The 24,437-nt window shown below is 34.7% G+C and overlaps 1 protein-coding gene across 1 annotated transcript; it reads right to left on the reverse strand.

Annotated features, from left to right (window-relative positions):
- Positions 1-1,851: 1,851 nt before the first annotated feature.
- Positions 1,852-17,802, reverse strand: LOC110460657. The gene is made up of 12 exons (XM_021513697.1): positions 17,691-17,802; positions 16,221-16,541; positions 15,476-15,604; positions 14,114-14,218; positions 13,539-13,640; positions 12,724-12,929; positions 12,158-12,410; positions 11,203-11,304; positions 10,701-10,856; positions 9,177-9,326; positions 8,151-8,336; positions 1,852-1,901 (listed from the first exon to the last, which is right to left on the reverse strand). The coding sequence occupies exons 1-12, from the start codon at positions 17,800-17,802 to the stop codon at positions 1,852-1,854; spliced, it is 1,872 nt and encodes a 623-aa protein (XP_021369372.1).
- Between the last annotated feature and the right edge of the window lie 6,635 nt (positions 17,803-24,437).

A 24,437-nucleotide genomic window follows, 5' to 3' on the forward strand; every position in this document is an offset into this window, starting at 1 on the left:
TTCATCAATTTATAATACAAACTAGGAAAGGGATACTATTTTATAAATTTAGACTGAGACGGAAGCAATAAAAGAAATAATTCTTCTGTTAAAATATTCAAAAGGTAGCCTGTTGAGGAAAAGTATACTTACACAAAAATGATACGATGACGCTGAACTTCAGCACAAATCTGGTGGGCATTTCAAAACAACAGAGTGATACTCCCCATGGGTCTAGTGTATGTTTATCGAAGATCATTTCAAGTTAATACGTCTTATATTTTAAAACTAATGCCAGATAACCAAATGAAGAAACCAATTAATCTTGAAGAAATATCAATAACTTAATATGTATTGATTACTTAGGACCTGTTCGTACAGTTACATGTAACAATGGAGTAGTGGCTTAGCATGTACCATGGTCGAAGTATAGAGTTTGTTTAGGGATTACGAACAAACAATTGAATACAACATGTACGTCATTATAATATAAATACTTAACAACTTGTCGAAAATGAATTGTGTACATGTATCAGTAATGGGCGTCTATAAACGAACTAGGGTTGAGATGAGTTTCAGGAAAAACTATTTACCGATGTATAGGGTAATTAGCATAATATCTGTTAGGACAGCCACTGCTAACTAGAATAGGACTGTAACTTATCAAGCCCAATTAAATGTACATGATACTATAACTGTGTTCATGAAGTTATTCACATACAAATGTAGGAGGGACATGAACACTTTTTTTATATAATATAATTACTTGAGCATTAAATTTAATACATAATTTTGGAAATTATTGTATGTACAATACAAAAACACCATACAGGATGGTGTCTATTACAACATTAGCATATAAAATGGTTTTCATAATTGTAATACCATACAAAATAAAATTAAAGCAATACAACTACTTTTAAATATTTGTTTTATAAATGAACAAAGAAAATGTACATTTTAGAAAATAGAATAAAATTACAGAATTGATAACAAAAGCAATAGTTTGTCAAATATCATGAAAAACAAAAATAAAAGAACATGGAATTTTATCTCGATAGCAAAATTATTTGTTTTGGCTATTTTTTATTCCTGTTCCACAAATAAGTTTTTTATGCTATTGAGGCCTATTATCGTCCCTCTCGTACAACCATTTTGAAATATTTCTGATACGCCATGTTGACTTGAAGTTGTTTGTAGATTTCAAATTTCGACTGTCAATGGGTCATCTTTTCGCCTTTTTCCTAAACATTTGAATGATTTACAATCGTATATATCGAAATTTAAAATCTGATTTTGACAAAGCATTAACGATTTTTAGCACAACAAATGTGCAAAGCAGAATCTCAAAAATATTGAATTAAAGATCTTTGTATAAAAAATAGAACTTCATTCTGAGCTTGGCTGCTTTTTGTCACTGATGTTTATATGAAAAAAATATGACAGGGAGGAGGACGAACAGACATAGTATTAGAATGCCTCCGGACCCTGTCTACATAGCGGATGATCTTGTGTCGAAGGCACATGTTATGGTCTGCTTATACATAGCAGTAGTCTTGTAGTGTATCCTGCTGATCTTATATGAATAGCTTGGGGGTTCATCGGACGTAGTAGGGGTAAAAAACGGCCAATGTGATAATGTGCAGACTGAAAAAAAATTGAAAGGTAAAACTGTAAGTCAGAATGCGAGTTGAAGAGATCGATATCGAAGCAAAGGTCGTCCTAAGCCAGATCATAGCATATTACGCTCAACATTTAATTTACTCTTTGCATCGCGATTTACTGTATACATATATAATGTAAACATTGTTATTAAAAATGAAAAGTCATTGTATACATAGTGTTTGCTTATGTACAGTGTTTTATACAGAATTATTTACAGTGCACAAGGTCATCCTGTATAAAGAGTAACATTGTATTTACTGTATGCAATGTTACTATATACAAATGCAAGGTAACAACCATATGTACGGTATAATATGACACATTTTATAAACCATCCTTACCAGCTCGAGATTCACAATATCAGCCAGGAGACACAAAGACTCCGAGGGTTCATATCAAACTCGAGGGGGGGATAAGGGTATGCTATCAAAATGGTTATATCAGAAACCATTTAAACCCCCTTATTATTTCCGAATTATATGTTAACAAGTTTTATGAAAATTGCATGGTGAGTGGATTTCCTGAGTTTTTCAAGAACAACATCTAACGTGGTTATAGATACTGTAAACAGAGTAATTTACTACACATAAGGTTATATACCAATATATTTATCTATATGGTTTCACACACTCTTTAAAAGCTCTATGACGGTTTTATTTATGAGATAAAAGAATAGGGTATTGTTTACGATTTCAACTAGCGCTTTTAAGATAGTAATGATGATTCGGAATACAAAAAAAAAACATAATCGATATTATCCTGTTGACTGCCGTAACTAAACAGACAGGTAATTGTCCTTGCCATATGCCAAACAGACAATAATGTTCGATATCCCCCAATGTCAGAGAGTACCCTTCGATACAGGAATACAGTGCCACACACCCGCTCAATGTACCATCATACAGCACTTTTACATTTGCAACAGCCGTAGGGTTATCGCATTGCAGCGTTGAGGGGGTGGTCGTTCGGATTGTAGTCTCGTCTGGACTTGCAGTTGAAGTTTCACTTCCTGATACAGAGGAAGAAATAGAAGGCAATCCAAAATTAGTTGTAACTAGGGCACTCGAAAACGCTTTGATGCCTGATACCGTTGAAGAAGTGAAATCCTTTGGTATAGCGTTAGTAGTGGTTAGAGCTGTGGTTTCCGTATGCGAAGTGAACAGAGTCGACGATGTAGTATAATTTATAAGTGCTGACTCATTTTGTAGAGTGGTTATTGTTGCATAACCTGCATAATCGAATATACATAAGACTCACTGGGTACATCCTCCGTATAAGTAACAACCCAAAAATAAGATCATGTCAATTTATTTTAAATAGTGCAACGGTAATTGTATTTTCTTAATTTGCTTGACTATGACTGCTGGGTAGCCTTCTTTAACTTGTGTTCAGGTTCGTGAAGAACACTTTGAGGTTATATCCGATATCGAGGGGTTGATGGGTTAATAAGGCCAACTTGTCCTTAATGACCTTATAGTGTTTTTAAAAATTAAGACTACCTTTGGGTCCAGAATAATCGTAGTTGACCCTACGACTACCCTTGGTTCCAGTATGATCTTATTTGACCCTTACCCTACCATGTGGTCCAGTATGAATGTATTGTCTATGGCCAAACAGGAAGAAATCACAACAGATGATCAAACAAAACACTGTTAGGAACGATATTTGGCTTTTTTACGTGCAGAATATTTATCTCATTAGAATTGCCTTGACAATTTTTTACTACGTTTTGTGTTATTAAGTTGCATGTGTATTAATAGATTGATTAAGTGATCAACACACAACATACAAATAACATTTTTTCTTAGCAGAAATTGTCCACGATGTTCCAAAATAACAATCAATAATTCGGAACGCATGGTCCGTTGTCTTCCCAAATTGAACAGAAACACTACATATTATAAGCATTGTCCTGGATGTTCGAATGGAGCAAAAATGCTATGTATCATGACGCATTGTGAGATCATAATCTGAGTTGGTTAATTATGATGGTTATAATCTGAGTTGGCTAATTATGATGGTTATAATCTGAGTTGGTTAATTATGATGGTTATAATCTGAGTTAGTTAATTATGATAGTTGGTCGAGTTAGTCGATTATCAAATTGTTCAGAGACATGAGGTTTACCGAGTGCCTTTTCAATTTGAAAATAATCTACCGAGTGTAAGACAAACATGATAATCAACCAGCACGAGAAAGTTTTTTTGGTTTTTTTTCTGTTTCTCCCACAACGTTTAGATTATATTTTTAGAAAACCACATGTTTCATTTGGGGAACATTTACCCCATCAATGGATGAGGACTTCGCAAGGCATCGTTACTCGACGTAATATCTAGACGGTTGACCAATGAAATAGTATACAGGGTGTATTACTTGTGGGTAACTAAAAATGTTTACTAACTCCTAGCAGGGTTGACTTTGCCAGAGGTAGGAGTTTGTTGGTAAATACCACCTCCCGAAATACCACGATTTGACCGTTGTACAGGTCTGACGGTCGCCACAACAGAACTGTCTCGTTTGTGTACACGTAGATGATACCACCATATTGACCTTTAGTTCCATCTGTCTGACTGTTTCCAGCCGCCACAAACCGGAAATCATCGTAATTTCCGTTGTTAACGGTTACCTAAAATAATGACGAGCAATTACTATCTAATAATTCTTTAAACGATGTAATGCAAAAACCAATAGCAGTTAATGAATTGACCTTGTGTCTTGGTAATGTTTTTTCGATGATTTTATTTAAAAAACACAATCAGAAAAGATAGTTTAACATACTTTATACACAACTAGAAAAAAACATATCACATTGTTAACTCACGATGACCACACTAACAACATCGTATAGTAACATTGATAAAATATATCAAAGCGCTTACGACGACAACACATACTACATGGAAGTATAAGATCGAAAACATAACCTTACTCCGCCAAAATCTATCAAAGTGCTTACTTACAACGACAAAGTCGTAAATTAACAACGCCAGGGTATACCACAGCGCTAACAAACCACAACAAAATATACCAAAGATTGTGATTAAATATATCCCACCGTTATGTAATATCGACCAAATACGCCAAAACAACAACAAAACATAGCAAAGTAACCTGACCACAACAAAGTACAGACTATGATATAAGAGTAGTCACAAGAGCACAAAGGCGCCAAGTACATAACAACAATGTTTACTTCAAAATAAGATTATGCAGATCTTATGTTGTGTACCATAAATTTGGCATTCATCTTTTCTATCCTAAGAAAATGTACAATTAGTAATTTCAGTAGCCTCCATTACACTCTCCCACAACTATTCTCTTGAGGTGTGATATATGTAATGTGGTGTGATACGAGGTCTGATGATGGACATGAAATTTTGTTTTCCTGTCGCCTAGTTCCTCACAGGTAACTAGCGATCAACACGTTTACAAATACCCTTGTTGTGTCATACTGTATGTTTCTGTTTTTTGAGCTTATTATTTAAAATGTGTACGAGGGTTTACCCGGACCTTGCCGTCTAGCGCCACCTTGCTGTATCAATAAATTACATTTGTAATGTGTATTTTACTTTCGTACAAACTTCCATGGACGTACCGTGTATATATATTCATGTAGATAAAATCAAAATTAGTCATCAATCATATCATACAATTGTAAACACACACAGTCCATTTATTCATTATCTTACGACTCACAAATGACATAAACTCTTTCTTTTAACTACAGTGAATGACACAATAAAATATTTCCTAATAAGCAACAGAGATTCTTTTCAGACGTTGGGTATACAGCGCACTGAAGTAACACACAAATCACAGAGAAACCCTCGCTGAGATTATAAGACAATTTTTCTATAATGCCTTTTTATAATGCATACCCCAATCTTTCCTCATAGTCATTGACTGGATTACTTGTAAATAAATAAATTGCATGTAATAAAATTCTTTTTATTGTCAAATATCAACTCGGCAGTATCATTCTATCCTCGGAAAAAGTCGATAGATGTATAAATAAAATATCTGGTATTATTGACATAATTCGTGTATTGTTATTCCGTCAATTATCGACGTTTACAAAGTCCAGTATGTGTGACGTCACAGAATAAAAGCTTTCGTTTAGAAAAAGATTTGTGTACGTCTTGTCCTTTATTAAAACCTATCGATCTTCAGAGTGATCCAATTCTACAAACACTTTGGTAACATCCGAATACAGAGTGTCTCATTGAGTATCTAACTTTCATTACGTTCCATCTTCTTGATATGATGAAACTGAATAGGTTGATATGCTTTTGTATAGAATTATAGATGAAGTGCATCAAGCGATAGTGTGAATTTTACTATAGACAAGATATTGGAATTCTAGAAGAAAGAATGGAACGAAAATGTAACGTGCGGAAGGAAAAAAGATCTATTCAATACTACATTTTCTTTTAAAGAATCTTCTGTTATTTTTATCACAATCAAATTCAATTTCAATTATAACTTTATTTATTATTTTTCCAATTTTTCATATGAAAAAGAAAGGATATTTTTGCTCTGGATTTAAATCAGAGATATCAGCTAAGTTGGGTGACGCCGAAGAAATGCATTTGAACAAGAAACAGTCGGGCCTTATTATCTACTGTAGCACATGTACGAATATGGGACTGAGAATTTACATGGCAATTTCAGAAGCTAACGTTTTAAAGGGGTGATGACATATTTCTACTTATTAAAATTGAAGAGTTTGGGGAATGGAGAAAACTAATACAACACTAATTCTAAAATTAAAATAGTATTTTCTTTTCAAAAATGACATTGTTAAACGTCTTCTACACTACAAAACGGATGCTGCGCAGAGAGATGGATTAGATTGTTTGCCATCAAGTTTTTTTTAATATACGATTTCATCGAATAGAAGTCTCGCGTTATGTAGTCATGATGGCGAACTCAAACCAAATAGTTCCCCAAAATTTTGACGATCAACACAACACTGAACAAACACACTATTGGACACATGTATGAAACAGGTCAACAAGTAAATGACAATAGCAGCATAGTATCGATACGTTTATCGTATTTATAACATGATTAGACAATACAATAACCGCAGTATCGAATTTCAGTGTTTACACAAAAGACGCATGTCGATAAAATATCAATATAAACAACGTAAATAAAAAGACAACAAAAGGGATATAGGTTAAAGAATATACTTTGTGACATCTAAGATACGTTATATTGACATTATCTTAAGCACATAGCGGCTAAATAAAGAAATATAAGAGGGCCATGTTAGACATGATAACGCACCAACGTGACCGAATGCCAAAGTACAACATTCTTCCTGTACAGCATATCCTGCTCTGCTTCAAAAGCAATATATTTATCAATATCTTTTTTCAAAAGATTAAAGATATACAGTTCGGATATGCGCACATGCGGACACTTCTAATTCATGAAATGTTGTGCTACATACCCTAATAAACATCAAACTCTTTTTTTCAGTATAGTCAAGGGTAAAGGTGCCATTTAGTAACAGGCCCACTGACCGTATTTCATCACCATAGGCAAAAGTGTTATTATTATATGGCTTTTTTCGTTTTTCAAATGTGAGAGAGGTTTTAAACATGTTCATATTTGAATCGTATGCCTTTAGTAAGATCATACTAAACTTGGCGCCTTTGTTTAAAGTTGAAGAAATTGCATGAAGACCCGTTGATGCATTAGGGGGTCTAACAGGGCTACGAAAACACCAAACTTTATTCCATACTTACTGCTAAAAGAGATATCTTTCCTATTTGAAAATTTTAATAGAAAACTAGACCTGTACCGGTATTTGTTATTATATATTAATAACCAAAAGAAAAAGAACTCTAATCTGATTTAAAACGTAAATTCACAAGTATCCACATTAAATAAACGGAGAATGCCAATACAAAATTAATTTGCAACTCATCTCTGCATGTATCCATTAAACATGAAAAGGAGAATAGTAATAGAAATATATTCAATAGCATTAAAATTGTGTCTAGATCACAGCTATTCTGTATGCGCTTTGTTTATGTTAATAATGCAAGTAAGTTTGAAGCAATTAAGTTCGTTGACTATTATTTTTATGGTGATTTAAGGATCCGGTTATCCACAAATTGAATAAACTTCGTACTCGGTAATTTCAGATGACTTCTACATATGTACATTAAGAAAATTAGGTCTATTGAGTTTTAACGTTAGTATGATGACAGTTAATATATAATAAATCTCGGAACATTTGTCAGACATTTGCTTTACTCATATTTAGTAACATTGTACTACAGATTACGTGCGATACATTGATATATTGGTTGGTATGCTAATATTACGTCGCATTAAATTATCGAAGTTTTGTTTTTTCTATGGTGCCTGCTGGTAAATGTCTGAGTTGTTCTCACTTTAATCATAGTCGTCGTAATAATCATCATCACCTTCTTGACAATGCTTATATAGATTGAGTCCGTCCAAAAGTAAGGGGAGAATGAATGTTACACTCAGCATGATAATACCGATGGTGCCAACGTATAGGGAAGAAGGCCGTGGATCGTACGCACACACAAGACTTCGCTTGTAGGAAGAGGTGTTCTTTGCGGACAGTTCGGTATTTTTCTTCAGTGTCTCCAATCTCTCGTTAAGGGCCTCTGGTGTTGTAATGACGGGCGTAAACGTATTAGAACAAGCTGTGGAAAACAATTAAATTGAAATGACCACAACATTGGCTCACTATGGATCACAGGTTGGACATACCAATTGGTAAATAATGTATTAAAATACTAGAAACAACAATTTGAACAATGGACTGCAACAAAGTTACATGTTACAGGAACAACACAAATATGTACATACCAGGTGTAACACCATGGATATACAAGGGACTGCAAATTAGACATCAGGGGGAAAATTATTCATTCCCGGGACAAAAACATAGACATACATTATGTTTCATAGACAAAGCATTGCTATATCACGGAACACGGCATTGACATAGTGAATATCATAACATAAAAAAAACAAGGAGGAAAAACAAAAGGATTACAAGGAAACAGTGCATATACTCATTTTATTTAGATGTTATGTATTGTAGGCATGTGAGTATATATTTTCACACAGTCCATCGATATGTCTGTTTGTTTGTTTTCCCATTGTTCAATGTCGTGTATTTGCAATTAAATTGTATTGACAAAAATATTGATCATGTTAAAAATAGCATGTGTAAGCAAGCTATGTGGCCAAAGTCTGAGCAATGAGCAGACATATAGGATTTCTAATATTGATCATGTACACACAGTACAGCCTTATCCCTACAAGAAATTCTGACATTCTATTTTTTATTTTACTATAAAAACGAAACATATTCCCAACGAATAGAAAGGTTTTTACATGTAATACAAAGTCTACAAAGTCGAAAAAGAGTGAACTGAATAATCAGCATTTGTCCGCCTCCCCATTCCACGTGGTAATTATAAATGGCATTACCAGATGTTTTATTAAACTACGTAAACCATGTAGCTGTTACTCACCTAGACATACAGGTAAATTGCCAACCCACGCCCCAGCCACACAGGTGTGTCTCTGATCGCCTGACGACAAGGCGTACCCAGTACTGCACGAGTACAGAACATTACTCCCGCCTGAAGTGCCATCGTACAGCCTGTCGGTGTTGGCTACAGCTGTCGGTACACCACACATAGCACTAGTTACAGCCGGTAAAGTCGTGGTCACTGCTGCAGTTAGCGATAACGGAAAATCGTATCAAATTTATTGCATCATCAACCGAAGTTCATAACCATGCAACACAGATTAACAGAAAATCAGAGAAATGGCAAAGATGATGCAAAGAATTTCAAGTCGAACACACCGTATAACTACTTATATTTGATTTCATTTAAATAGCGGCTACCCACACTCTATCTGTGCATTGTACCTAACATGTCTAGTTCGATGTATTAGTTAGTAACATAAGTAATACTTTGGGAGTTGAAGGGAGACAGTTAAAATTGAGCTTCTGTCCAGTTTGATAAAATAATGTAAATATGGACTATATCTATTGTGGTTTTATTTAAATATGAGTCACATAGTTAAACGTCCGGCATTTATAGGACATGCTGGTTAAGTAAGAAGACGATGATGGATCTCAGGTTAGTGAATTTATAAGAAACATAGGAGATCAAGGATCATATCAACAGTTACGATGTGTAACCTTGGGAGTTAAGAAAATTCCATCAATGAAGAGGTTAGCCGAGTTCTTGAAAAAAATATTAAAAGCAAACATCAATCCCGGTGCTTCCGATTTTGTCCATCCAATACCGTAAATGGTTGTGTTCCAAAACCTTCATCTCACAAACAGTCTTCTACTTTTTAAAATGTATATAAGTTTGCTCATAAGTGACGTAACATCACATCACAGCACGTGCTCATCCCATAAAAATGATGCAAAACATAATAAATGTGATGTATGCATTAAACGTCTTTTTATTCTGTCAAGGGGTTGAAGAAATGACACTGCGATTCTTGACCAGTCTTGCAAATTCTTCACATCGTCATTTTGACAAGACAGATATTTAGCGTTTCTAGATTTTTTAATTTTCTACCATAATTCACGAAAGCAAAATGAAATTTTAGGGAACACTTCAGTAGAGAGCAAGCGCATTTCTTAATATGTACATCATGACCCTGGATCCTGGCTACATGTACCTACATAGCTTTACATACAAAATAGATCGGACCTACCGTCATATGTAGGTGATGCGTGTGTGTAATGCATGCATATGTGTGCACGACGTTGTACCTCTGTTAGGCTAATACTAAATGTAATTGTACACCTATAATCAATTGTAATAACATCAAATGTTACGATTTTGTAGTTAACAAGGAATGCTATTTTCTTAGGTGATAAATCGGTGTCAGAAATCATGTTTTGCATAGATGTGTTTGACCTAAATAAACATATATAATTACGTTTGATAATGAGCTTTCTGTATGCAGAAAGACACTCAATAACTTCTACATTCAACCGTTTTGAAGGAGAGTAACATGTTTGTCACCTGCAGTTGTGGCGACCGGAGTAGTGCCGGAAGTAGTTGTAGTCGTAGCAGCGGTTGTGGTTGTAGTCGTAGGGGCGGGAATGGTTGAAGTCGTAGGGGTGGGAGTGGTAGTAACGACAGTAGTAGTTGTAGTCTGAGTGGTAGTAGTTATCACAGCTGTTGAAATAGTCATATAAATAGTGTACACATCAGTACCAGCATCAGTAGGATGCGACATATATTCAGCATGTTCATTTGAATCTCTATATTATTTTTGAATAGAAGTGCGTGTTGAATCACGGAATGATAATACAGGTAACTATTTATAATTCAATATTATATTAAAAGACATGTAAGTATTAGGTATCTTTTGCGCCATTTACGGATCAATAAAGCTGTTAAAAATACCAGTCTACCATCAGTAATTGAATTTAAGTGTGTGCTTGTCAGGTATTTAAATATGTTGACACCCAGTTGGAAAAAAATCAAATGTTAAAGACATCTCAATACAACAAATGCACACCTGTTTTACAGTCACTGTCGGTCCAGTTAGGATCACACGTGCATGTTACACTGACTTGGTCTAGACTGGTGCCACAGCTACCGTGCCCACATCCTCCCGTCACTGACAATGGATAAAGTCAAAACTCCAGTATTTGTCTAACATGTTGATATCTTTATCTTTTTACTTTTATATTCATTTTGGACCTTGTTAGTTTAAGCCACTGAATTACACAAAAGTTAACGGGATAATATCAAGTAAACATTCGCCATCATGTCTTAGTGTAATGACATTGCCTATGATACATGTACGTCATGCGTTGCAATATTTTAAACTTTTCTTATGTGTCTTAATCAAGCTACGTGTATGACAAGTGTATATTTTTGTGATTATATCAAAACAACAGTGATATCAAGTTTATATTCAAAACAATTGTCAAGATACATAAAACATCACATGATCTAGAATATACACAGAAAACTTTTGAATACAAATTTCTTATAACTGTTTTCGAATATAGATCTATGTCAAACAATTTTTAATTAAGATAGCATACTTTTGAAACAATTTCCAAATTTAACAATGTAAAGTAGTACAATGTCAATTACGAGTGTTTAAATATAATATCACGAGTTTGAATATCTGCAAGAACAATGTAACTTTTAAACTAGGAGTCATAATCATTGAAACATTAATCACAAGGTGTTGAAATTGTGCAGAATTGTAAAGGCCATGATCTCATGAAAATAAAAGATGATGTGAATAAAAAAGTTATATATTCTTAAATTACATGAAAGAACGGTAATAGTTTACGAATAGACTATTATGATGCAGCCAAACATTTTGTAAGGTTCTGAAGAGTTGTATAAGTCTTTCCCACACTTACTTTCTACATCGATATACAACAAACTGAAACGTGTGCATCGTTTCTTCGCCCTCCTAGTGATTAATTTATATATAAAAAAAAATAGCTTACCGGTGCCTGTAGCAGTCATAATTCGTATTGTGACTTCCGCGGTATCTGACATTTGGTACATCTGACCGCCAGCCCATATACCGTCGTGGTACACCATTTTACCCCCGGAGGAGTCGGATGGCCGCCATAACAAAATCTGTGTTTCAGTGTAAGCGTAAGCAACCCCGCCAAATGGAGCTACACTTCCATCAGTTAAACTGTTACCGGTTCCATAAAAACGGAACCCGGGATTATTTCCATCTGCAACTGTGATCTGTAGGGAGTGGTATAATGATAAGTGTAAACCTTGTTTAATCATAGAAAGGTAACTGTGTATTTAAGCAAGTTTCATAAGAGATTGTATCCATCCTGTTTAAATATGCAGGACTAGGGAATTTGCTGCTAATTAACACCTGGGTTATTCGGTGACATTAACAGTATGCTTGTCTAAAATTTTAAAACAGGGATGACATTGCGATTGTTATATTGACCTAATATTTCCTCTTTCCAAAGGCCCTATTTCGAATTCCCTCTGCAGTAAGTATTATTTATATTGTTCGAAGCTACATGTATATTTGTATCATTACCTCGGTTGACATAAGTATGTCATCTGTTTCAAATGTAGAGGAGAAGTCAATCTCATAACTGCTCGTCAATCCTATTCCCATGGTTAAAGTGTGCTCAAAAAGAATTTCGGTTGCCGGAAATGTCCAGCAAATGATTCTTATTTGGCCCGAATTAAATCTCCAGTCATCGTTCAAGCCCCATCCGTCATATGCACTAAAAACATATCCTGAAAAAGAAACATTACTCAGTAGCATTGTCGGTACAATATTGTTGATTCTATCATATTTGAAAATTTGATTATAAAACAAGTAAATCGTATGTGCATAGATGCATAATAGCATTTCATCTGTACGGCCCTTATCAAAACTTCCCATTAAAAAATATTGCTATGACATTATCAAGAACAAATATATATGAATGATTTCCATCAGAAACTGTTCGAGTCTTTTACATATACTATTAAAGTAATCGGGAACAAAACGTGGCGTCATCTTTCATTATGACAGAAATGTCCAATGGCTTCTTACGTTCGTCACCTGTAGTTAATCATAGAAAACACAACCTTGTTCACGCATATAGTTAATCTACAAAGTACATGTAGCATATACCAAAACAAGCCATCCCGAAAGATGAAATACTTTTGTTGGTGTCTCGAATGTAAAAAAAAATGATCAAAATGTATCTCTTTTTCCACATTATTAATGGTTTGCAACATAGCTTCGTGCATACATAGTGTCCAGGATGCGCTACTGCGCATGATAGAATATGACGAATATGATTGTATCTATGAATTGAAAAATACATTTATACTTGTAATTATTCCATCAAACCTCACCTTCGCTTGAAGCCCATATCCGTATCATGGTGGTGTCATACCCAAACAGAACACCGCCAATGTTCATATACAACGGAGCATTGTCAGATATCCCGGCGCTTCCTTCAACGAAATAGTGGGAATAATCCAATTAGTATTGTGATTGTTATTTTCAAGCCCGGGATTAGATATTGTTATTGGTGTTCACTGATGTAAAACACTTTTCAGCATTGAACATATTAATGTGTACAAGTTTTATTTTAATCAAGAATAGTAATCACGTATTGTCATGAAAGATAACGTGAACAATGTTTGCATTTTATGACTAATTTAAAAACAAACAAACGAATTTGGACACAGCATATATATATAAATTAGCTACGTAAAGTATACATGTACGTGAAATAATAGTAATAAATCTATCCAAAACTTAAATGTATAAAGTCGTACAGCCAGCCATCATATAATACAATAAAATACATCGCTATTGCGGCACCAACATTAACACGAATACAATAACATTAACAAATATAAATGGAAAAATATTTAATGTATTTCTACGCTCAGGAAAAGGGTATAAATTTAAGTGGCTTTACCTTGGGCGTCTGACCAGTAATCAGTGGAACCAAGGGCTACCTGTACTGTGACCAAGTCCGGATATACTCCCAAGTTATGTGATATTTGGTGGTAAGCCGATGCGCCTGGGTCAAACATGGAAAAGTTTTTAAAGCTTAAATATTGACATATCTCCCTTCTTCAGTTTAGTAAACTCTTACTGAGTTTAAATTAGCGTAATTGATACTCTGTTTCAAATATGGCGCCATTCACGCTTCAGCGAGATAACTGTTTGATGACAGTCATTGTTTGTGCCTTTCAACATCTAGAAGCATGGAACATATTCGGGATCCATTATGTCTGATTATACTACAAAGGAATGATGGCAAACTTCTTATTCCATGGGTGCACATTCAAAATAATTATGTGACGGTAAAGTAAACAATGGCGACTTCCATTTGTGACGTTCGACTGCGTCACAACCCGTGCAGTGTGTCAATTCTAGATTCACTGAAACTGTATTCACCTATCAGCCACGGCTACCGTAGTTACCATCGTAGCAACCTGCTTCGACTTTTTTTCTTTGTTTAGGAATTGAACATTTTTTGATGTTAGTATCAGGATTTACCTTCATTTTGGAGGCGTATACGGTAGAAAGAAACGCAGTTGGCAATGAACATAATATTATGAACGCAGTTGACCGGAACTTATTCCTTATATTTTCGTTGCCAACTGAATTCATTCTACCGTAAACGCCGCTAAAATGAAGGTCAATACTTAATCATTGCAGCACTTACTACAAAACACGTTTGGTTCTCGTAAAACGTGACTCGTGAAATACAACAAGAGAGTACGATTGTAATTTGAAAATTACATTATATCAACATGAAATATAACTTTGTTCTTAAAACTTGAACATAGATATATCTGTTTTATCACGTATAGCATTCTTTAGATTTTCATAAAATTAATAAAATATCTGTGAATGTTATTTCACTTTTCTTATCAAAATTATAGATTTCTTTTTACAAAAAGATTTTTTTTTTTACATATCTCAATATATATCTAATTCCATAGAATTTGTAAGACATGTTCTTTTCAAAGATCAGTCTTATTAATTAAATATATGCCTTATACACTGAACGAAGTATCTGTACATAAACTGGAACCCGACAAGTTACCACGAATGACCAGTTGGATATATGACGTATTTTCACAACTTACCCTTTCATCAAATTTTGAAAATTTGAATAATGGTCCAACTAAAGTTACTCTAAATTTCAGCTCAACCAGTAGTTGAATCGGTGAAAGATAATGGAAACTAAGTATGTCATTCACAGACACTGGTAGCTCATGGTGACATGTCTTTTTAAATCATATTTCAATATAATTACGTAACATACTATTAATAACTGTCCACTGATGGGAAAATGCCGGAGGACCAATATCACACAGTGCCCAGGCTCGAACCTTGACCTCGCCGGAAATATACGATCCTCCAATAAGAGTCGAGCCTGTTCTTCCAGCGCCACCTGCAACATACACAGATTTTGTGTCCGCCAACGTGTCATATGTACAGCACCTATAAAATGCCATCATGTCGTGTTAATAGTATCTATGAAATGACATCCTGTTTTATAAATAGTATCAATGAAACCACATCGCCTCTTTTTAATAGTATCTATGAAACCTCATCGCGTTCATTTTAATCATATCTATAAAATCCCATCGTGTAAAACTAAATATAAATAGTATCTATGAAACGGAATCGCGTCATTTTAATAGTATCTATGAGAAGACATCGTGTCATTTAATAATATCTATTAAACCCCATCGTGTTATATCAAATATGTATAGTGTATAGAAAATGCCTTCGTGTCACATTTATAGTTTATATGAAACGCTATCGTGTCTTGATTACCTTCGTGTCACATTTATAGTTTATATGAAACGCTATCGTGTTATGATTGCCTTTGTGTCACATTAATAAAATCCATGAACATTTCTTCCAGTTTTTCGAACTCACCAACATATTGTTCAGAGACATAATTTAATGAATAATTAATTACTCTTTAATTTTACTGCGCGAATTTTCATGTTATGACAAAAGTATTTATAAAATACAATATTAAAGTCAACGGAAGTTACCTGTGAATGCCACTAGTCCACTTGTTTCGGCCAAAATAGAGCCCTCCCCGTCTGGTGCATATACTCGTATGTCTACAGCATTGTAAATATACACAACTCCACCATACGAACTGGGAGAATCGTCATCTCGATGTGCTGAACCGGATCCAGTAAATATGTAATAGTTTCCATTATCCACAACCCTTATCTGAACATCTACTTTCACCGGATATTCCCCGAGGTCATGTGGAATGACAAGTTGACTTCCTGCTGCTGCCTGGGCGGTCAATGTTACCCACGAACTCTCAAAGGTCGGTGCATTCAAACCATCCACACTAAAATCTGAATAGACAATGAAGTCTTATGAGGTTGTTAAGCTTCTCAAGTAAATAAACGTAAACACATCACAGCGTCAGTTAAAGACGACAAACACAGGAACTAGAAGGAAAATAAAACAATTAAAAAACACAACAATATAATACCTACAAATATTCGGAGACGGACTAAAGAGATAAGATGCAGGCATCACAAGAACAATGCAAAAAATCGTAAAAATCAACTTAAAAAGACAAATTTTAAATCAACAAATATGAGGTAATTAAAATATAATTATGAAAATACAACGGAACATTTTTCTTTAAAAACACCACCCAGGCTAGCCGAAGAGATATGCAATAAATATGCAAGACCACACACTTGTATTTTTCTAACGAATCAGAAAGCACGAGTTTATTGCGTGGACGAATATTAGTTGAGCAGCTTACCAAAAAAAACATGCAAATGGTGATACAAGCATAAAACTTTGTAAGAACATGCCTTTAGGTGTATTTAATCATATTAAAGGGGTAGCCACGAAAAAAATCCATCCTATCATGGCGGCCATCTTTGATTTTCAAAATGGCGTCTATCCAGGTAAATACATCAAATGTATGTTCCCTTTTGAATACATATTGCTTGTATTTTATACAAAATGTTACTAGGTTGAGTGAATGAAGGTTTATTTGTCTCGTTGTAGTAATAAAACATCACATCCGGTCAAATATCGGTCGATAACTCACTTCCGGTTTTATAGATATCTTACATTTGATCCATACTGCCACACGCCAATGTTTAAATCATAGTACTTTGATAGTTATTAATTTGAAGCATCTTTTGGGGTAGGTCTTCGGACCTTATTTATAATTAATTGTTAATGTTAAGTGTTATTCGATTATTACGAGGGGCAGATTTTGAGCTGTACAAACAAACGTGGTCTTCCTTGATCCCATACATTTTTGGACTTGATCATATCAACTATGCTAGATGGCTTCCTATTCACCGTCGCGATATGGCTTCATTGGAAACAAAAAAATACAGATATTTACAGAGAATTCATAAAAGGGCACTTCACTGTGAAAAAATCAAATCGCGTTTTCTCAAACATAGCGATAGACCAGGCTCATGGACAGAATGACGCTATTGTTAAAGGTGATGGGGTGCCGTAGGGCTAACCGAGGATCCATCTGCCTTGAGACGTTGGATGGTAGCCGGACCAGAAATCAGTAGGCTGATAGGCCAGTTCGAAGAATGTTCGTCTGGAAGAAGGAACGCAGATGACAGTCATCATGACAATTCTGTGTCAATGCAACGAGATTTGATTGACAAAGTGAAAAGACTGAAGACTGTCATGAAATCCATTTCTTGAGGATTCTGGAGATATCTACAAGATAGACAGCAAAAATATTGTACAAGCAGACCCAGGGAAACTGTCGCAAATTAAACAAACTGGACAATCAGTACGCTGACTTCAGAACCCGAATGCAAAACAAGGCAAACATTTATGAACCTATTACGAAAAAGAAGTTTCTTTTGTTCAGTCGCCAACCAAAGAAAAGTTCCGATGAAACCAAAAGTAAGCTTGACCTCGCCCGAGAAGATTGCAGTCTGTTTTCAAGGCTTTTCATATCCTGTCAAAGCTGTCAGTCACGAAAATCAGAAATTTCCTCCTTCATTGTCTCAAAGTGGTAAAAGCAATATTGGCGTTAAATCACAGCTTATGGAAGTTCTGGAAGCTAAGGGAAATTTGCCAAGAGAAGAACCTCAGTCAGACATGGTAGTAGTTGACGTGATTGTGCCGTACATTAACTACCTTACTTCAAAACATTCAAGAGTAGTCATTATATTTGATATTTACATAGGAGACAGCCTAAAAGCACAAACACGTAAAGAGAGGGGTGCTGGAACCAGGCGGAAAGTTGTGGGCTACAGTAAGACTCCAAAACCTTGGGCGAGCTTCCTTAGAGTGGACAAAAACAAGACGGAATTGTTTCATTTCCTTACCGATAAAATCAGCTCGATTCAATCTTACAAAATGATTTTGTGACAAAAGGCGAAGATGTTATGACAAATTCTTGTCATGACCATGATGATCTCAGTCCGTGTAATCACGATGACAGACACAAGGATATTTGTTCATATCAAAAGTGCAGCTGAAAGGGGATGTAAGTTGATAATAATTGATGATCAGCTCAGACACTGATGTAGTGGTTTTGGCAGTGTCTCTATTCAGGACACTAGAAGTAGAAAAACTTTGGGTTGCATTTGGAAAAGGAACAAACCTGCGATGGCTTCCGATTCACGAAATTGATCACTCACTTGGTCCTAAATCAATGGCTTTGCCATTTTTAATGCTTTCACCGGATGTGACACTGTCTCCGCTTTTCATGGAAAGGGAAAGAAGTCGGCATGGCAGACGTGGGAAATACTTGTAGACGTTACCGAGGTGTTTTGGCGATTGAGTAAGAAACCTTCATTTGTCAGTAAAGCTGATATGGAGTTGATAGAGGCATATGTTGTAGTTATGTACGAAAGAACTACAACAACATTTGACATCAATGAATCCAGGCTTGAATTGTTTGCACGCAAACAAAGACTGTATGACACGATTCCGCCCACCAGAGCTGCACTGCTTGAGCACACCAAACGAGCTGCATAGCAAGGTAGTCATGTATAGGGACAGGCAGTCACACATGAACAACATCTACCTAGTCCGGGCGATTAGGGATGGGTTAAGGAGACAGCAGATGGGTTGTGGATTCCCAATTTGACACAATTAGCAGCCATTGCAGTATCGTGCCAGGAGTTACACAAATGTGGATGCAAGAAAACTTGTTCTGGTAGATGCAAGTGTTATAAAGCTGGTTTGACCTGTACAACATTATGTTCCTGTAGCTGTTAGGACGAAATACATCGGAAAATACCCCCATTCTTCACTCGAATGTATGATCTTTTACCACCCTAACCGGAAGTGGAAATTTATTTTTACAATTCCTGTCTGTTTAACATATTTTCAGGTCATTTTGTTGTATTTCAAATAGTTGTCATCACCTATATCACGTTAAAAAAGGTGTGGATCTGTTTTCAATCTCCACTATTGAGCAAAATGATGCCAATTTTAAATTAAAGATGGCCGCCGTGAAAGAAATCAAAATTATGTTGGCTACCCCTCTAATATGCTAAAGTACACCCTTAAGAACGGATTTGCCAAATCCTATGCTTGTATCACCATTTGCATGATTTTGTCAAATTTCGGTGCTAAGCCGTCCACGCAATAAATGAGTGCTTTCTGATTCGTTAGAAAAACACAAGTGTGTGATTTTACTTTATCACATACCTTCCATATTTGGTAGAGATCGATAAAAAGATTTTATAAACTTTGATATTTTTTGCAAATACCGGGAACTTTTCAGTTCGCCATGACAAGGGGATTCCCATAAAAAGTAATTCCGGCTAGTAGGTAAATACAACATTCCGTATTGCACATGTGCAATACAGAACGTTGTATAGCATGGTCTGAAAATTGCTTGTATTACTATAACAAGATACTGTTTCTTAGTGACTGTTTTTTTTTCTTTGTTATTTGCGGTGATATATAACTGTACAAGCTACTGTCTTGAAAAGGTCACACTGTGACCTTTTTTCACTCATATATTCTTTTGGTTGTTTATGTGACTTGACTGAAAGTGCATAAAAGACAGCGTAGCACTTAGATTAATTTATGCATATGTGTGTGCACATAACCACTTTAAATGGGTAAATTGCAAATAAGTATCGGATAGTCGTCTCCCATGCATAAAAGCTAGAAATAGGAAGAGTTACTCGCCTTGAATAAGAAGTAGAGGATTGTGGGTAAAATGCATTGATTGCGCCATTGAGAAAATTTGTAAACAAAAAGGTCTCACAGTACAAAGATATTTTGTTAACCATTCAAAGTACGGACCTAGTCTAGTATACCTTCTGAAGTATTTAACCCACCCTCTTCCTCCCCCTTTTCTGTGGGAGAAATGCAATTTTACACAAGATCTAAGTGGCGGAGTTTGCCAAACTTCAATTAGGCTTATGGCCTAAAACTTATGTATTTGTAGACGACAAACACAGGAACAAGTAGGAAAATTAAAAAATTAAAAAACACAATAATAGAATGACTACAAATATTCGGAGATTATTTTTATAATTTCATAATAATCATCCTTATATATGATAATGCCATGCTGTACTTGTCAGATGTTTGACATCGTCATATTTGGGTATTATTTGTTTGAAAATAGATTAAAAGTCACCATACGGTGACCTTTTTCACTCAAATATTCTTTAAGATATATATATGAATGTATGTGTGTGTGTGATACGTAAACACATTATCTTGGACCTTTTAAGGATCTAAGTTTGACAGTTAACACAGTGAATTCTGTCAGTTTGCTGGAAAATTCCACAATAAATGTAATCTAGTTTTGTTACTAAATATGCTTAATAGGAACTGATTATGACGGTAAGTATAGTAAATGTTATCTCGGTTTGATATAAAAGTGATCTAGTGTTATTAGTGAACACACTTAATACGAACTGATTATGACGGTAAGCATAGTAAATGTTATCTCGGTTTGATATAAAAGTGATCTAGTGTTATTAGTGAACACACTTAATACGAACTGATTATGACGGTAAGTATAGTAAATGCTATTTCGGTTTTATATATTACACAGTAAATGCAACCCCGGTGTTATGATTAAAACAGTTAAAGTGCTGTTAACGGATGTAAACAAACTACGGTTTGATAACCTATTATACCGTCATACATGCAATAGTGAGTTTTGATTTTGATTTTGAAACCAATGTGTCTAAGTCATTAATGAATTTGACTTTGAGATATTGATTGCCCATCCTCATTGCGAGTTAGACGCAAGGATATATTCAGTTTTGTTACATGACAAAATTCAGTCAATCCAAACATATGATGAAGTTAAAATAAGGATAATATAGAGTTTTTTGTTATAACTTCACAAAGTACTCCCTGTTTTGTACTTATTGTGAATATGTTTTATAACATTTACTTTAATATATTTTTTGATGTCATTCCAATCGCTGAACCAGAATACCGTCTGTTGAAAATTGATGGGCAGTTATAAAGCTGCGGCAAATGCATCTGATAGGAATTAGTCGAGAAGTGAAATATGTTGGAATTTTGTAAAACTTTAACCTGAAAGGTTAGGGGAATAGACGTGGGACCTGTCACATGTGGTAGATACGCGTTAATCATGGATCACTGTGTTTATATTTTGTTCACAATTGATCGAAACAATTCCAAAGAAAAATGTTGTCCATTCACACAGAATAATGATGAATAAACACTGTTTTACTTATATTCAGATCTTTTACATTGTTTCGTTTCATATTGACATAAAAATGAAACACCTCATTTATAGAAGCCATGTCAATAGTGTAGTATACATCTGTGAAGGTATTTGTTGGCTTTGATAAATTGTAAAGAGTTAAATGTAAAATGATAACTCTATAAAAGGTTTAGCATCATTCTCCATTGATCTCTGCGTGTGTAAGTGACACACTATCGAACGAAAATATTTGAACATTGAAATAATAATTGTCTTTATACAGGAAAGATTTTAATCCATATATCTTAATTCGATAAACGAGTAGCGTGCATATGTGTAAATTGAATACATAGAGTAAGTTATGTTTATATAAACTATAGGACAGGTTTTAAACAATGGCTGAGCCGTTGATATAGGTAAAGATGTTTATATACGTTTTAGTCACTTTGAACAGAAAGATGAAACAACATGTTTATTGAAAATCAATACCACACAGTATTGCAATAAATGGGTGTATTTGTGATATATTTCTTTGTTTTTTTAGACATTTTCTGTCGTGTTAAACCAATGACTCCCAGTGCCGATTTAATGGCGGGACAAATTGCGATTCCTGGTAGAAACTGAATCATGTATGCAAATTAAAAAACAATGCCTTTTTTGGAACGCCTTATGTTACGTGTATTCATTATTTTGTTTTATTTATCCCTAATGCGATAGAACTAGATGGAGATTTAGAATAACGATTTAACGACCAATTATTGAATTTTAGTNACAGAAAGATGAAACAACATGTTTATTGAAAATCAATACCACACAGACTATTTCAGCTATTTAAACATCCGTTGTGAAGAAAATAAATGTTCTTACATGTAGAAGTCTGAAACATATTCTTAAAATAGAAACTTTATTGAAAATATATAACTCTTTTATTTTGCCAATCTTTTATTACTGTTGTGAATTATGGGACGGATGTATAATTAATGAAAGTGAGAGGTTGGAAAAATGTCAACGTGAAGCCGCACGTATCATTACTGGTCTTCCATCCTATGCTAGTAATTATGATCTGTATTTTGAATCGGGGTTAGAAAGACTCTCAGACAGGAGAAAAAGAAGGAAACTGCAGTTATTGTACAAAATGAAAAATGGTATCACCACTGAATTCTTAAACAAAATTCTACCAAATACAGTAAACCAAAATGTCAGATATCATTAAAGAAACAGTTATGACTTTGTAATACCAAATTTCAGACTTTCTAGTACAAATTCATCCTTCCTACCTTCTACGCTTCGCTCTTGGAACAATTTAGATACTGCTAAAAGATCACTAGTCACTTAAGGAAGATTAAAAAAAGCCATCTCTCGAGAATTGGACACCAAATCGCCCAGCTCTTTTGGTTATGGTGAACGGAAACTAAATATCATTTATACTAAATTAAGGTACAACTGCAGTTCCCTACATTATGATATATTTAGAGTCAATATCGTAGATAGTCCCGCCTGTGTCTGTGGATCTGCATGTGAAAACGCCTATCATTTCTTTTTTGAATGTTTATACACACCAGAGATTTGAATTGTTTCAAAATCTAAATTTTGTTAATGAAATCTCCTTAGATATATTGTTATCTGGTATCTGGATCTGTCTTCTCAACAAAATAATGATATTTTTCGTAACGTGCAAAAATTCATAAAGACCAGCGGTAGGTTTTAATTCGTAAGGCATTTTATACTTCTATACTCAATTTGTGAGACTGTTCATTGTTGTTCTTTCTCTTTTTGATTCTGTTGTTGTAATGCTACTATTATACATATTATTTGATACCCAGTTGTGCCATTTGTGTAAATCTGATGTATATGTTTGAGGAAAAGACGTAAATAATGTTGTAATTAGTTGAGCCAAATCCTGCTGTCACTATTTTGGCAATTAAATATGTTTTAACTAAAAAACTTCTAAATCAACATCATGTGAAAACATGAACTGCTGAAACATTCCGATTAAAAAGTATTTTTGTAATGCGATCCTATTTTCTATATATAAGTAGGTTCTTCCTCTTCAGTTATTCATATTGAATTTGACATATTTAATCTTGCATGTGAATAAAAAAATCGTCTACTTCAACAATATAACTAAATCATACCATTACCCATTAACCCGGGAATATTATAATTTATGTAAATCTAATAGCGCACGTATCTCATGTGACCCCGAGTACCGATAGAGGTACGCTACAACATCATAACAGTTATCCCTTAGAGGGCCCCATAGCAAAATCAAACTAACCAGTCACTTATCCCTTCCTTTCGCATAAACTACTGTAAGTAAACTCTCTCCGAAACATGCCAATTTACATAACAAAATAAGTTCATCTGTGTTCCAACTTAGACAAAGATACTATATATATAGCGAGGTTAATATTTTTAGATGTTTATTCATTACATAAACAGCATGTCTGTCGATTCTATTTCAGCTTTATACCGGCAATCCGGAAGAATTCATGCACCGTACTTACTGCTAGGGCAGATATTTTCTCCTTTGAATACTTTCCACCTGCAATTATACTTCCGTAACGTTATCCTTGAGTTATCCTTTGAC

Source organism: Mizuhopecten yessoensis, unplaced genomic scaffold (assembly GCF_002113885.1).
Source record: "Mizuhopecten yessoensis strain PY_sf001 unplaced genomic scaffold, ASM211388v2 scaffold10447, whole genome shotgun sequence".
NCBI classification, from domain to species: Eukaryota; Metazoa; Mollusca; class Bivalvia; order Pectinida; family Pectinidae; genus Mizuhopecten; species Mizuhopecten yessoensis.

Bases quoted from the DNA above. Each gene is read 5' to 3' on its own strand.
- LOC110460657 (XM_021513697.1), bottom strand. From the start codon at position 17,802: ATGACTGTCATCTGCGTTCCTTCTTCCAGACGAACATTCTTCGAACTG. The intron at 10,857-11,202 runs GTGTGCATTTGT...CTATTTCAACAG, and splicing joins CGACAGTGACTGTAAAACAG to CTGTGATAACTACTACCACT. The intron at 8,337-9,176 runs GTGAGTAACAGC...TGTTTTCCACAG, and splicing joins CAATTTACCTGTATGTCTAG to CTTGTTCTAATACGTTTACG.